The 16,610-nt window shown below is 33.2% G+C and overlaps 1 protein-coding gene across 9 annotated transcripts in view; it reads left to right on the forward strand.

Annotated features, from left to right (window-relative positions):
* Positions 1-16,610, forward strand: part of LOC144470503 (echinoderm microtubule-associated protein-like 2) — an 87,575-nt gene that overhangs the window by 22,766 nt on the left and 48,199 nt on the right. For 2 of the 9 annotated variants that reach the window (XM_078181731.1, XM_078181739.1), the window contains exons 1-2: positions 6,715-7,514; positions 10,757-11,197. The exons of 1 other annotated variant lie outside the window; for it this stretch is intronic. In XM_078181731.1, the coding sequence (XP_078037857.1) occupies positions 11,146-11,197 (52 nt within the window). In that variant the 5' untranslated portion in view covers positions 6,715-7,514; positions 10,757-11,145. Of the gene's footprint in view, positions 1-6,714; positions 7,515-10,756; positions 11,198-16,610 lie in introns of those variants that run through there. 6 more of the 9 variants (XM_078181738.1, XM_078181740.1, XM_078181732.1 and 3 more) reach the window with 5 other exon arrangements.

Raw genomic sequence — 16,610 nt, forward strand, 5'->3', positions numbered from 1 at the left:
ACTGTCGATTTGCAAACTGATAATTTGAGTTTCACGACACGAACATTTCGGCATAAAATCGCGCGTACTATGCATTCGAAGCACCTCGTAAACGCACAGAATAGATATTACATGGAGGCTGCTGACGCTGATGCTGACGCTAACGTTACATAAGGCATTCAAGGTGTGATGACGGTACGTAAAGGTGTGCTGAGCTCGTGCTGTTTTTTTTTCATCAATGTCGACCGTTCGTTTGGCTCTCTGCAGTCAGCCAGTTAACGGTCTTTTCTGGAATCTCACGAATTTAGAAGCTTGCCAATCTTCTAAACCACGCTGTTATTTATGCCACATTCTGATACCTTGTAAGCTTTTATTCCACGCACCTATACGTACACCCTTCTCCAAAAGTATTAGGACACTTACAGAAAATTCAATGTATGTATATAAAAACCCGATAGGAAATTGTTGCAATTTTTGAAGTTGTTTTAAAAGCTAATTACATTGAACTACAGGAGGTGCTTATATATATACATACATATTTGATGTTGTGATAAAGATAACGTCAATTTTATAAAAGGAAATTGAATTTTCTTTTTTTGAATAACCACATTGTTTTTTTTTAAATTACTACTTGGACTAATTTTGACATTATTTTAGAGGTCTCTCGATTATTTCGTGTTATATTCTTTCTATTTCTGACACCATAGTTCCACGCATTTCGTAGTATGTTTCACGACAATCGTGTTAACACATTTTCAAGGAATACATACTTACAAGTTTGTACGTACTTTTCTACTTATCATATTACAGAATTGTATTAAATAAGCAGATGTTCTAATACTTTTTGAGGGGGCTGTACTAATACACTGGTTGGCTGTAATACCGAAACCCAGTCACACCCGATCTGACTGAAATGATGCAAGTGATGTTGCGAGTGACTCGAAGTTGAGTCACGAAAGTTGAAAATCTAAAATTTTGCGAAAAATATTTTTATCATTTCAGTATCACTGCCTGTATTCTTGGAAACGTCTGTTCTTCGATTTTGTTGAAACTCTCAGAACAAGTTGTTTTTAGATAAATACGATGTTTGCGAAAAGTTTGGTTCAAATTGGAAATTTTGTGACGCACAAGTATTTCTACATAATTCATTGGTATGAGTTATTTTGTCAAAAGAATTCACGTTCTGAAGCTCTTTTAAATACATACATAAACTTTTTTATGCGTATAATACTATACATGCATAGGTACTGCGACAACAAAATACGTTACTGAGACAGATCTGTTCGAGCTATCCGGCTATTGGTTCATTTAATTAATCTTATAATTTTTAAAAATAATGATTAAATTACATCATTTATACAAAATTTTTGTTATGGTTCTACGGATATGTACACTTCCGCGGGTGATATTCATGGATATATGTGTGACTTCAGCTAAAACTTATATTCCGTGAATATGTCAAAAGGTATTATGAAGGAATTGAAATAGTAGTATGAAATAGATAGGTATACTTTAAAAACTATGACAAACAAGATACTAATAACGAACGCTGAGATTCTAACAACGAATGACAGGGTTCTGACGCAACTCTGCCGGTCCACTAAAACGTGAAAGTGGAAACCCTTCCATCATTTGCTAAAGTAGTGCGATACTGGGCCCACTAATCAAAAATAACCTGTCGAGGCTAAGACGGTGGGGTTAACCTGGCAGTCTGACACAAAAACGGTGACGTCACCGACAATGGTACTCGATGGACCCCATGTAAATTACGAGAAATAAACTGCTGACCCTCCTTGGCGCCGTGTGCAGGTATAGGCTACGTCAAGTGCCATTGAGAACGGTACGGCCACGCTGACTTTCCCAGAAAGTTAGTTGATACCCTTCAGTTCGTATCAGAGTCGTAAACTAATAAATTTGTTAAAGAACAATAAACAGATTCTCAAAAATGGCATCGACCAAATGGATCCCAGCCAAAACTCAAACAGAAAATCGAGACGATGCGACCATATACGCGTTGGTTTTTTGGCTTTAATGGTTTTTTATAGTCCAATATATCTTCTTTTCGATAAGTATAATAATGTTTCATTTAATCCTTACTTTATATATATATATATTATTTTAAGAAATAGTAGAACGGAATCCTAAACGCCCGAGTTTAGTGCGTTTACCTTATCTGCTAATTTGCACTATCTCACTCGTTCTCCATACATCTCATCCCCTCTCTCTTCGCCTTTCTTCGTCACATGATTCGATTAGTATTTATGATTGCTTCGACCAGTCTGACATAGTTGATTTTGTAATCTCACTGCGATACTTGCTAGCTAACGACAACATTTATTCTAATTAATCTTTCATTGCCTCAAATTGTACAGTTACAGTATTATAGGAAGGATTTTGAATTAATGAGAAACAATTTAACTAGAATTTTCTGAAACTCCAGGATCTAGTACACCGTTAGTTTACCGTTGAATATTCGAACTTCCCTTAAAATGATAATTGCAACTTTTGAATTGTAAAATGTTAATATGTATTTAAATATTAAAATCATATTAGCGTAATATAATTGATCAATTCCATTTTTCAGTTTCTCTATAAACGAACATATTCTGATCGTTAAATAAAAAATTGTATTATGTTGGCGTATTCAATTGTCGTTGACATTACATGCAGATGGACTCGTTATCCAGGGTTAAGTGGATGACGCAGATTTATGTTTCTGTTTAGGCTAGCCTCATTTCGCTTGTTAAGAACCGGGTTAGAACTGTGTTGGGAAATGACATAACCGAGTGTAATTTTAAATGGAACACCTACCTCGATATAGGACAAGTTGATTTCAAGGAATTGCCAGGGAGTGCCGATATCCAGGATGCGATCTGTTCATTACGGGCAAACCTAAAAGATGGATTAATGGGCTCTAACTTAATCTCCGGAAATGACTCGGGTCGGTTAGGTTTCATTTGTAAAATGGCTATTTCAAGATCAATGCATAGAGGAAAGAATCACAATTGACGTTTAACAAGTTAGTAGTATATGTATGTTGGTTTATTTAAATAAATGTGGTAAATAGAGATACGATATGTAAATTTATCAAATACAATTAATCATAAATGCAACTTTATATGGCCATGTCATGAAGCGGTGTACAGACAATTTCATAAATATTCACTCTGCTTACCAAAAACATTTATTGAAATCAAGTTATGCATTCAAGACATCATAATAAATTATTTACTACAAATAGACACATTTATAAAGTTTGTTTATACCAAATTGAATAACGAATAAAGAAAACATTTCAAATTTAGTCTTCATTCTATACATATATTAACGGTACATGAAAGTATTCATACCATACTGTAACAAAGGCTATTTTATTTAGTTTCCATTGTCGCTTCGCATGGAAAATGTATTCTAGTAGGATATGTCGTGGATGTCAGAAACAATACATGCACTTCATAACGGTATACAATTAAATAGTTTATTCATGTAATATACGCTGGGTGTTTCAAAAGTCACTCGCAATCGGGAAATCATGGGTTCCTGATGTCATTTGAAGTAACTTTTTTCTTTATAAAAATTTTGTTTTGAGGCATCGTTATTAAGGGAAAACACTGACCAATGAGAGATGAACCCATCTGGCGCGAGGCGGCCGGGCCAATGAACGGGCACTGGACTTCGTCTTCTCGTTGGTTCGGCCATCTCGCGCCAGTCGTGCTCGCCTTTCATTGGCCACAGTTTTTCTTTAATAACTCGTAAACAAAGCCGCGGATTGAATTTTCGCAAATGTAGAAGTTACTCCAAATGACCTCAGGAACCCCTCATTCCCCGATTGCAAATGACTTTTGGTACATCCTGTATAATAGAAGACGAGAGCTACATAACATGTACAATAGCTTACCGACATCGCAGGAAAAAGAAGAGCCGAGAAAGAAGTCGGCACCGTCCGATAGCGTCAATGATGAAATCGATATGTCACGTTCTGAATACATTACAACTGGCCACCAGATGGCAGTACTAACAGATTCTATAGCGTATATTTCATCAAACAAACACATGTCATAATAGTTATAATAGCTATAGTATTTTACAGTAGGTTATAAGTTTTTTCATTCTAGTTCTTTGTTCCGTTTTCCTGTTCCATCGCATGCAAAATTTTTAATTTAGTCTCATCGGAAAAAATGATTCTTTCCCAAAGTACATTAATTTCATTTGTCTGCTTCTTCGGAAATGCTAATCTCTTTGCTCTGTTAATCTTATTAATCCAAGGTACACTGACGTACTGAATATTAAATTTGTATCGATTATTCTTCTGATAGCACTAATTTCAGCAGACATTTTGCCCACTTAGTATAATATGAAAACTATTTTACCTCTTTTGGTATAGTTGCCAAATTTTTCGACCCATTTCTACTTATATAAATGTTAAGTTTCAAATTAGAATACAGGTTGTCTCAAGAGAGACTCATGAATTAGGCAATGAGAGATTCCTGGTATTATACAAAGTAATTTTTTCCTTAGTGCAAATGCAATCCGCAGCATTGTTTACGAATTATTAACGAAAAACACAGACCAATGAGAAGCAGCGAGCCTGACTAGCGCATCGCGGCCGCCTTGCTCCAACCAATCTCGCCTTTCGCTGGTTATTGTTTTTTATTAATAATTCATGAATAAAGCTGTAGATTACAGTTGCGTTAAGGAAACATATTATTCTATAGGCTTAATTAGATGAATTTTTGAAATTTGCACTCGTAAATTTTATATAAATTAGTGATGTTTTTATTTTAAAATATTATATTTATTGCGTCTTCAGAAAGATATTTATTATTTAAATTAAATATATTATTTAAATTCCTTTTGATGTCTTCACGATGAGCATCCTGCCACTTTTGACATAATATCCGTAATAATTTCTTCATTTTCTTTCTATCTCTGACATATAACAACGTAGTTAAATTGTGATTATAATAGAAATTTTTTTGTCCCAGTTTTTAAGGTATTGTAACATGTTTTGAGAAACATATAAAAATGATTTCGTATATATAAATTGTTATATCTAGATATTACATTCTATTATGTTACATTCGTTATATTATAAATTATTACGAATCGTATTTACATTGTGTACTCTACTATAGGTTAATTTCATTTATGTTTTATTATATTTGATATTTTGTAAATATTATGTACAAATAACACATCACGTGGTTTTTTGTACTCTACCTAACACCGCCGAGTAGCGGTGACATAGCTTCATGACATAAAATAAGTAACAGTTCGTTGTAGTATGATACGTTTTTATGAAATTAAAACGTTTGAAATATTCGACAAAATGCGAATTCGTCAAAATTTTGACGAATATCCGTCATAATATGAATACCGAATCAATAAAAGTATTTGTATACCGGGTATCGTGCAATGTACGAATACTTTTATTGCTGACTGTATGTTATACGTTTCAGTGCTTCCCCCAATTCACTGTGAAGCTGGGAACTACGTGCACGTCGTCCTTAAAATAATTATCCAAATGAATTCTTGTTACTCAAATATTTTATCCGTATAACTCATTATTAGTCATTAATTATTTTATCTATATCTATTCATCTACAATCGACTAATTATGAAAATGGTATAAGTCCGATAATAACCTTCGCCTAAAAGGTGTTTATACAATCAAATTACACATCGATGAATTAGTAGAAATATTGTTAGACTTGACTAAATTATATTTTTGAATTGATTAGTATGCAAACCTTTAATTGCCTCGAAATTACAGAAAGAGTTGAACAAGTATAATGGTTCTGTGTAATGACTTAACATTCTCGTTAAGTATCGTAATAATAACTACCTGCGAATAAAAATAAATTTTCTATCGCTGATTTCTTTCTAGCAAATTTCGGACGTAACCGTTATTTCTGGTCTTTAATTTTATTTTATATACATTTTTTTCCAAAATTGTTATACACACTGGTTAGTCAACTAAACTTAATATCTCAAATAGGATCAAGTCATGAACCGTATTAAAGTTACTGTGTTTTAAATGTTGTTGGAATATTATAGTTACTTCTTGTAATCCAAAATATTATCGAAGTTAGACCATTCCTTTTCTGTTACATTGCTTTCTTTTGTCAGCAGTATTGTCAAGAAGGTCAGGATGATCCAGAAATTCCTAAAATGTTTACTAACGTGTTGTATTTAAAAGATTCCACGAAATAATTCCATGAAATAAAATATTTTTATAAACAAATTATGTCTTTTTGTTTTGTTTGCATACATGTTTTGTTTGCAATACATTTTTAAGTTCGCGAAATTCCCAAATGCTACAGGTGGACGATTTTTAGTGTGACCTCCGTTTCGTAAATGTTATTGAAGACATCAATTGTTATACGTTTTTATAAGCAACTGTAGGTTACTTTATACATGAAATCATTAAATAAAGTTCATCGAGTATTTATGTACACATTATAACGGTTACTTGCTTATAAAAAATGTCCCTTAAACAAAACTACAAAAAGTGTGCTGCTGGACGTTTTTCAGTGCCACCGACTGTATCTACATTTGTAGTTAAAACGATGAAAAATCAAGCGGCGTGCGTCGTCGGTGGTTGTTGGTCCGCCCGCGTGTGTGCGCCGTATAGAGACGGCTGTGAATGGCTCGCGTATCGTGGGGCTTGGTTATCTGGATCATCTGGAGTATCTAGAACGTATTGATCGCGGCTAAGTAGTTGTGCCGCGCCGTGAGCAAGCAGTAACGTTGGGGCGTCCGCACGGAAAGCACACGTGTTTCATGCTTCCGCGACCGCGACTGAAACATCGGCCCCGCTTTTGTCAGTGCTGTGGCATCAACGACGGGAAGACTTAAGGGATAGTGCAAAGCCCCGACGACCTAACCCGATCGTAGCGATTCCCTCGGTTTCAAAGTGATCTCGAATGCGAGTGCCTCGCCGCGCGCTACGGCCTCGGTCACATTTTTTCCTCTTTGCCGTCGCTGCCGACGTGGAAAACTGACGGATTCTTGTCGTCAGTGGTGAAACGGACCCGGAAGAGGTCACTTGTTCGTTTCGGCAACGTGTTTCGTGTTTGACAACAGGTCGCGACGCGATAAGTGGATTATGAAATTCTGTGTGAGAGCCGTCTACCAGTTCTGTTCGTTATCTCACGGCTAATGTGATGCTACAGTTTTATCGGTAAACATTTCGGCGAACGCTGATTAGCCACTATACTGTCGTATTGTCGTTGGAACGTTGAATTTGAACGTTTCTCGAAGACGCATTAAGTTCTTTGGAGGACGCGTTACGACTCGCTTGTTTTTCTTCTATTGACACCTGCTAGTTCAGAAACGCAGTTTGCGAAATGCAATCGCAGTTCAAAGGTGCCGGATAAATAGTTTTTTTTGTTAGCTAGACACTGCATACATACTGCCGATTTGGATTCGTGGCAGTTTATTTGTTGAACGCGTTAAGTGCTGAATATCAACTCGAAAAATCTTCACAACACCGTTAATTATTTAATTGACGCCAGATTTATGGAACACTTAAAGTAACTACTATTTTATTTTAATCGATGAAGATAACAAAAATATATTTAAGCAGATTTATTAAGAGTTTTATCGCAATGTATGTCCAAACAGATTTATTGATTTAAGTCTTCATTAATCTATCTCTCTGAGCTCACCAGTTTGGCGAGCATGTAAACGTATGTAAACTAATGAAATCGAAATCAGAAATGTAAAATTTACCGTAGAAAATATTAGTTAAACTCTTTTGTATTCTAGACATCCTAGTAATATTCAATTTGTTCAATATGTTACGATAAAAGTAAATTTCGAAACGTAATTATAAATTCGTTTCATCCATATGTATATGATCGACGCAGCATTCAACGTGTTAAATTGTTTGTAATTTGAAATTATTTTGTTTCGGCACTTGTACAATTATGAAATGATGATGTATAATTTAACACCGAACAACGCGGGGGTAAGTTCTCCGACTAGTCACATAATTCAATATCCGCGTCCAAGTTTGAAACAGCCACCCCATTTCACCAGACCCCTTTTCAAATTTTAGTTTTATACAATACTGTACCTAGATATTTTATCTTCAAGTTTTATTTTTGTACAAACCAATAGTTAGTTATATATAATATAAACTGTTCGTTTATATGGTTGAAAGTGGATCATCTCAAAACTTTAATATAGGAGGTCACTCGATCATTGTCTTGAAACCATAACGACATTGACAATCGTTTTCTCGCTAACAACATTAAAGGTTACGGAAAAACGCGTCAAACTAAAAGGGCCTCGCTTAGAAGTCCGTTGTCCAAGGGTGAAAACTGTATTTTCACCGAAAACTGTATCTATTGAACTAAGTAAAATGACCGGTTTCATATTTACTCATTTTGAAATTGTTGAGATTAGAAAAACCTTTTTATTTAACATCGCATCGACCATTAGTCTAGATTATTTGCCTTTATCGGACCCATGTCGCGTCCTACGCGATATTGTACATTAGGTCTGAATATCTGTTGTCCGATTAAAGGTTTAAAAGGAGTAAAAGGTTTTGCACTCAATATTATTTCTTTCGTTGATTATATTCGCATTTTCCACACCACATGTTTGTTCTTTTTTGCAAATAAAATTAATCCTTTCGTAGATCAAAATTGGACGTCTTGCAAGCAATTTTTCAAATTAATACGAATTTATTTATTCATTGATAAAATAATACAAATTAAATTACCGATAGTTAATCTATATAAACTTTTAAAAATTATTTGTAATTATAATTTTCAAAGAATTTGAAGGTAGGAAAAAATGAAAAAAAGGAAGGTACATAAACGATTTTGAAGAGTACATGTGATGGTAATAGCTACCAAGGTCGTTTTAATGATTTTTTAAATATGATTAATATTAATACGCGATGTTGTTGCTTGCATTTAGACGAGTTCAATAACCTATAATATCATGACTTTGGCAATGAACATGACAATTAAAAAATTAGTTGAAGTTTAGAGTATTTTATTTATTTTTTCGGCATTTGGAGTGTTTGTAATAAAATAGGGTGAGCTACACTATTTCTGTACTCTTTAAATTTCAACTCGTTTTTGAATTTTCAGGGTTCTTCCATAGTTATGGCACGATAGGTCATTCAACTCGTCTTGGTGCAAGCAATCATATAAGGCTATAAAAAATAGACGTTAACGCTTTATCGATCGGTAGCCTATAAATTGGCTTTTTCTCCCGACCTGTAGCATGTGAATCGGTTATTATAGCAATCAATAATTTATTATCTATTATTGAAGTAAAAGTACTACTACAAGTTCTCATATTATTATATCATCTTTCAAATATTAGATACCTGCCGCGATGAATGAAATAAATAGATTCAATTAGAAACCTGAAGAAACCATTCAAATGACTCAGGCAGTAGGATTCTGCCTTTCGTAATAATAAAAATAACTTAGATGTTTAATTTAAGTGAATCATTTGTATACGTTGTTTTATTCGTTTCCTTTTTATAAATAAGTTAAAAATGTTTTATTGTGGTTGCCATATAATATATGAAAGTTACGTATAGTTTCGTTTCATGTGATATTTTGTGACGAAAGTTGGACATGTGTTACGGAAATATAAAATTATATTGAAGCTATTGAAATTAAACGATAAAATGTGAAAGTGTAGAGAAGCATTTGATCAAAATTTATCTCCGGTTGTTATCTACCCATGGCCAGATGGGAAATAGAGCAATACCGTTTACCAAATGGTTGTATTTATCGTTGGAAAAAATACGTAGTCTTATATAATCGGTATGCAAAGATACTCCGTTTGTAAGCTATGGTGGAAACATGTAGCAATCGTTTCGTATTTCGACGACTTATTTACTTATTGTTAAACCTGCCAATATGCATTACGAATGATAACGTATAGTGGTTTGCTTCTCGATGCTTCCTAGAATTACGTTGTTGCAAACAGCTCAAGTTCGATCATTCAGTTACGGTTCATCGTTATTTCTCTCCTTGAACATTTACTGGAATTGCATTGATGAAAACAAAAGTGGGTTAAGAGAACAAAACAGTATAGGGTTCGCTCATTAAAACGTATTTTTAATTTTTATTATCATAAATATGTAGTGACAACCGATTCGGGATAATGTTATTTTTAGATATCTCTATGTTTTAATTGAAATCGTTGCTTTTAACAGATTATGCAGCCACATTCGTACAAGTACCGAAACAAAACAAACAATGAAACGTTAATTGCACATTATTTTCAGTGAAAATATCTTTTATCGTCGATGATAAAATGGGGGGAGGGTACTAGTTTAGTAGACAATGTTTACAAACATTTTAAAGACTGCATTTGGCTGTTTCTATTTTTCGTATCTGTGCGTGGAACGAAAATTCAGAGAATGCGTTTTCTAGATCTCGGTCATTTATATACATGATGAAAATTCTGTTGACGTTTATTGATCTTATTATGAGTTGTAAAGAATTAAAGATCGCAGTTTTTCATGATATTTAATCAAAAACTGTACGAAATGAGGAGATTTTGACATTTTTGAATGCCTGTAGACTGACTGCATTAACTCGTTTCGATGTTTGCAGCTTTACATATAAATTATCGAGATCTATAAAATACATTGTTTCAATTTTCTATCCAAATAAAGTAATTTAAAAAGCGTGAATATTTTATTTTGTTTTACTACTTTAAAAATTTTTAGACACTGTTTCGTAAACTAATTCTCCCATCAGTTCGGAAAATGTAAAATTGTTTGATATAATTTCAGAAAAATTATTTCATGTGCAAAGTGTTCGAACAGTTCTGCGAGACACTGTATGTACAATGTATATGTTAAAATAGCTATTTCCTGGCATATATTTCAAAAATTGCGTTCTGACCAGCTTTTTGGGAACAGTTACCATTGTGTATCGTGAGAAGCCGTTTGTCATGTGGCCGATTGTCGATATCCCCAATTAAGATCAAGAGAGAAGAATTAGCCGTAATTAATCGTCAGTGTTATCGGAAAAGCGCGCGGCTCTTGTTCTGTCTGGGAACAAAGTGATTCGGTCCTGGAAATATGGCGCGGGACGGTGCGTTGGCTCTGTTTGTGCTTCTTAATCAGTTCAATTGAATAACGTATTAATACGTTGGGGTCATCGCGAGGGGTTAATCGCAATGTCCACGCCGGACACGATGGACATCATTGATGAAGCAGAGCAGGCGTGGCGTGAGTATTTTTACAATCTTCTCAGTGCCATTTATTTTCAGAACTCTCTTCAGCTAGTTTCCTTACACTCTTAATACTGCGGAGACAAACGAATAGTTAACCCTCTTAGCGCTGACTGAAATAGAAAAGTATAGTAGAAGAAATGTCTACATCTTAATACCATTATCGTCTTACAAATGCTTTGCGTTACAATTAATTTCTTTTGCAGATCACACTCATACTCTACTTTTTGTAAATAAAATTCACTTATTTGTAATAAATTTCATATTACATTTAAAAATTGAATGAAATTTTCTAAGTAATTATTGCAGATTCGTCGTTTGTAATAAAATTTATAATCCTTCGTAAATATGTATATACGAAGATTAAGTTTAAAAATTGAATTAAATTTTATTTTGAGGGTGAATACATTTTGCAAAAAGGTAAATATAATCTGCAAACATGTTAATTTAGAGAGCCAAACCGGTATTGATGTATTATATGAACGTTAGCTTTTGCATGCCAAATTAATCTTTTTGGCATATGCGAGAATCTGATGTTATGGGATCGGGACGGGATGAAGAAATTCGAGCGAGATTAGGCAGAATTACGATACATTTCGCTGTTCGAGATATCAAGATCACCGAGTGTTTTGAATCTCGAAAGTTTTGGGACTGCGCTCTGTTCTCGAGTGGTTTCGGACGGTCTCGGACAGTCTCGGGCAGTCTTGATCTCTACGCATGAATAGGATATACAAATACAATACACTCTCTGTATGTAACAATTTATGTGCATTGCACACGATCTGTTCGGGCTTCAATTGTCAGATACATATTGAAAATGTAAAAAGAAAACGAAACAGTAATGATATGATAAGTCTACGATAATATTTAAAACGTATAATATAGAGTAGTTAGCATACCTTGCGCTAATGTAAACTTTAAATAAGAAGGATATACAGAAAAAAATACAATCTCCGAAACGACACATGAAAAATATAGAACAGTTTAATTTAACATTATAACCAAGGTTTTGTTTCTATACAAATTTACAAAATACACAAATGAAATAGGATTAAATTTCGCCAGTCTAAATAATTTTATTTGAAAAAAAAAAAGAATTTATATGGAAATATAGTGCGATAAAATGGAAGCACATTTAATTAAAAATTATGTATACATATAGTAAATCAACGAGTGAAAATTTGTTAAGATGAGTGGGAGCACTTAGAGCAGAAAACTATTAAAAAACTCTATAAATCTTTGTCAAAGGTAATGCTGACTTTTGATGAACATAAAGGAGGAGCCACATAATTTTTACTTAATTGTTTTACTTCTTTAAAAAATTGTTACACGATCGATACATGAGATAGCAATCAATGAACTATAATCAGACAGAGGTTCTGCGTTGCGTCACCATCGCAGATCAGAACTACACGTTCACACGCCCCTTTGCTGAAATTCCCGCACATGCGTTGCCTTGCGTAGTTACTTTTCCTGAATGCACTGTTAACAACACGAAATAATAGATATTATGTGCATAGAAGTTGAACACTTAATTTAATAAATGATAATTACACTGTTTAAGTTGTAGTAAATTTTTTTAATTCAATTTTAAAACTAAGCACAACACAGAACGAATCGATTCGAAATTTCTTCTACAGTTGCTATGTACCTGTTCAGTTATTTTTTTTTTATTAATACTGGTACAAGTTTGCGGTGTTTACACGTACTATTACATCAATCAAAATATAATTTTGTTGTTAGCAATAAGAATCGTGCTGTACAATTATTTATACAGGTCGTCCGTTTTATCTGAAAATGCAAAATATCTCAGAAACTACGAAAGATAGTGAAAAAATGTTAACAAATGTTGTTTGCGGCGGAAGGGGATGTGACATTTATAAACGTTTTTCTTGTTGCTTTATTTACGAATTATTAATGAAAAATATTCACCGATGGGAGTCGTGCTCGGTTGGCGCAAGGCGGCTGATCCAACAAGTGGCCAAAGGCTACTAATCACGCAGAGTATAACTGACTAGAAATATGCAACAGATTATTGAATTAAATAATGATAGTCGATTGCAGCTCATTGGAGTTGTATAAAACTATACCAATACACTGTACACTAAAATAGAGCATTCTATTTAAAAAGAAACTAACGTGATCTTGAAAATTCGCCATTTATTCGCTAAAATGAAAACTGTTTATATCATGTTAAGTTTACTTCAGCATCAAACAACTTGTTAACACTAAACGTACCGGCATTTTTCTATACCTAATCTTACCATAGAATTTTTGTCGGTAAAAAATAAGCTACGAGAAAAACGGAAAGTGGGAAATTGAATAGTCGGATGATATAAGAATTTACAGAAAGTCAAATGACCGACAGAAATAACAATAAATGTAAGAATTAGAAAAGTAAATTTTCAAAAGGGGTCATTTGACCCCTCTTGGTACGTTTAGTGTTAAAACGTTTCTGAACATGTTCGAATTTCCATATAAAACAGACAGTCTGTAAAGCTTCCTTCTAGTCGACTGACTATTCTGACGAGAATTGGGCAACAATATAAGTAACAAGATTTGTACACCGGTGATAGACAAGGATAGAATAATTCTGCAAGATTTCATTATTCCGTTGAAATAAATTCGATTTGAAATAGTTACCTGTACGATATGTCGAGAAAAGTTCTGCAGTGTTGTGCGTTATTTTCGCGCGAAATCGTGGAAAGTGGAAACGTCGTACAGTAGAGCAAATGGGTAATCTAGGTGGGGAAAAGTCATCTCAGGAAATAGATGTTATAGTGACTGTCACATAAAATCGTACACCTAAAAATTCAGCTGATTTTCACGTATAAAACGTGATAATTGTAGAACATAACTAAAATACATATTGTATAGACATGTACTTAAAATACATCTTTATTTAATATATGTATAGCAACAATAGAATAATACTTGTAATAATTCTTAATAGATTGAATAAAAATTTGTCGTCACGCGTAGAACAAGCTCGTCAGTAAAAATCGTACATTTTTTCAAAAATATGTAATATATAAAACTTATGTTAATATTTTGTAGGACATCCACGTATATTTTCAACACGCTGTGGCCGCAGAGAAATGAATTTTACTAAAATTCCATAAAATTTGGGTGTTATTTCTTAGTATTCTTCTTGTAAAGCTTTCTTTAGACTTTTTTATTTCTAATTTTATTTGCATTTCTAATTTTATTCGCATTTCTAATTTTATTCGTATTTTGCTTTTCAATTCTTTCCATGAATTTAAATTCGTGCGCAAATATTATGGTTCTTTAAAAAGTAAAATCTTTGATGTATTTTCTTGCAAATTTGCGTCTTTTATTTTTATTCTGCAGGAATTCACAGTGCGCAAGAGTGTTTTGGCTATTACAGTCGTGTTTCGAGACAAATATTTTTAGATGACATTGAAGGAGTATCATAGATTCGGGTGCCATAATAGCTGAGGAAACCGGCTGTAGGTACTAAGTTGTGAACAATTCATAGAAGCCGAATTAAATATTGTCAATTTTTCAGACGAATTAAATGGGGCATACGTACAGTGTCATTAGATTGCAGATATTAAGAATTTATAAAAAATTAGTGTATGAAATGCAGAAAAATAAAAATATTTAGAGAACTTAGAAGCACTGTTGTCCTCGTCTCAACTTATTCAAATTTCTAACAAAAGAAATTTTCTACTTGGTTCGTATTACTTTCTATTAATACGGACTATTATTATTTTACAAATGAATCCGTTGATTGATTATCATCAATAAACGATACTCTCATAACCATTCATGAATTTACTATGGGAATACAATTTTTCATCCTTCTGCAATATTCATAAAAACTTCAATAATGATAAACATAAACAAAATGATAGATTTTGTATTTTTAGTATTTTTAGTATTATCTAGTATCTTTAGTATTTCTAGTGGAAACTCGGATGGCACCATTAGTTTTTAAACTTGAAAAATCAGCTGAATATCTTCAAAAATATTAAGGTTACAAAAAAATGTTATTAATTTTTTATAGAAATAAAAAAATATAAGTTTATCATAAAAAACGAGATGATCTTGACATAACCTCGAAAACATCCACACATTAAAAAACAAGTAGCTCTATTTGACTTCTTATTTAAAATACTGAAGGACATATATCATTTTTTTTTTCAAATTGCGTATATGAAATGTTTTACAAGCTCAACTTAAGTGAGACGCCCTGTATATGTGCGAAGGAAAAACTAGTACAAGGACGGAGGACTAATTTAGTAGATAGGCAACTATAAGAAAACGGGTAGTCGAAAAAAGACTTTTAACCCTTTGCTATTTGAACTGCAAATCTAAAATAATTTTTGTAGCTTCTAGTATTTCCATTTTATTCAATACTTTTTTAAATCAAAGCTTTGGCGATATTTATAAAAATAATTTTGGATCGTATTACAACAAGCTTAATGGCGTCGTAGAGTCGCCACGTAAGCGCAAAGGGTTAAATTATATAAATCAGATAAAAAATTTATAATGATAAAGAAATACAATTAAGAGTAAGAATATTACATTTAATAAGTCAGTTTTGCTGAAATAATTAAACTTAGAGAATAATTTAAAGTAAAAATCTGAAAAGTGGCTTTTGACACCGCTTGGTAGTAATACTGTTAATTCAGACTTTCTTTTCATCGATCCGCTTGGTTTAGACATTCAATGAACAGTGTCATTTAATGCAGTCGCTGCCAGCATCCAACCTAGGGTAGTTCCCGAACCGTGAGACTGTTAACGAGGGATATAAACGTTCACCCCGTCGTCCCTAGTGGTTCGACTCCCCTATTACGACGTGCCAGTATGGCGCCTATACCTCACCGTTTGACGATTTCGTGAATTCGAAAATTTGTAGACTTGTAAAGGACCAGGCTGAATTGAAACACAGTTCTTAAATATTTTCTCTCATAAATCGATTTAGAGAAAAGAGAACAATTTTTCCAAATAGTATTACTGATTCCATATGCAGGCAATCGAAAGATTAACATATCAAAAACTGTTTGGAAATAAGCATGGTAAAAAGTTTTAAACACAGGTCATTATTCTGATCGACTAAAAAGCGACAGACCACGAAATACGAATGAAAAAATGCATCGTCATTTTTATTAAATTAAATTATACCAACAAGAATTTATTAAATTAAATTATAATAAAACCCGTAATATATATTTTTCGTTAACAAAAAACACGTAGCAAAGAAAATTTTTGACAGCATGGAATGTCATAATTAGACTTTACAAAACCAGAGAATGGAACTCCTTTTATAAGAAAATTATTTGACTTATAGAGAAACAATGTTTCTCGAAGGTACTATTATTATTTATTATTATTGTCTTAAACCGCACGAAACTTATACAGCGGACTGCGATTTTGAACATTAT

This window comes from Augochlora pura, chromosome 5, assembly GCF_028453695.1.
Source record: "Augochlora pura isolate Apur16 chromosome 5, APUR_v2.2.1, whole genome shotgun sequence".
In the NCBI taxonomy this organism is placed as follows: domain Eukaryota; kingdom Metazoa; phylum Arthropoda; class Insecta; order Hymenoptera; family Halictidae; genus Augochlora; species Augochlora pura.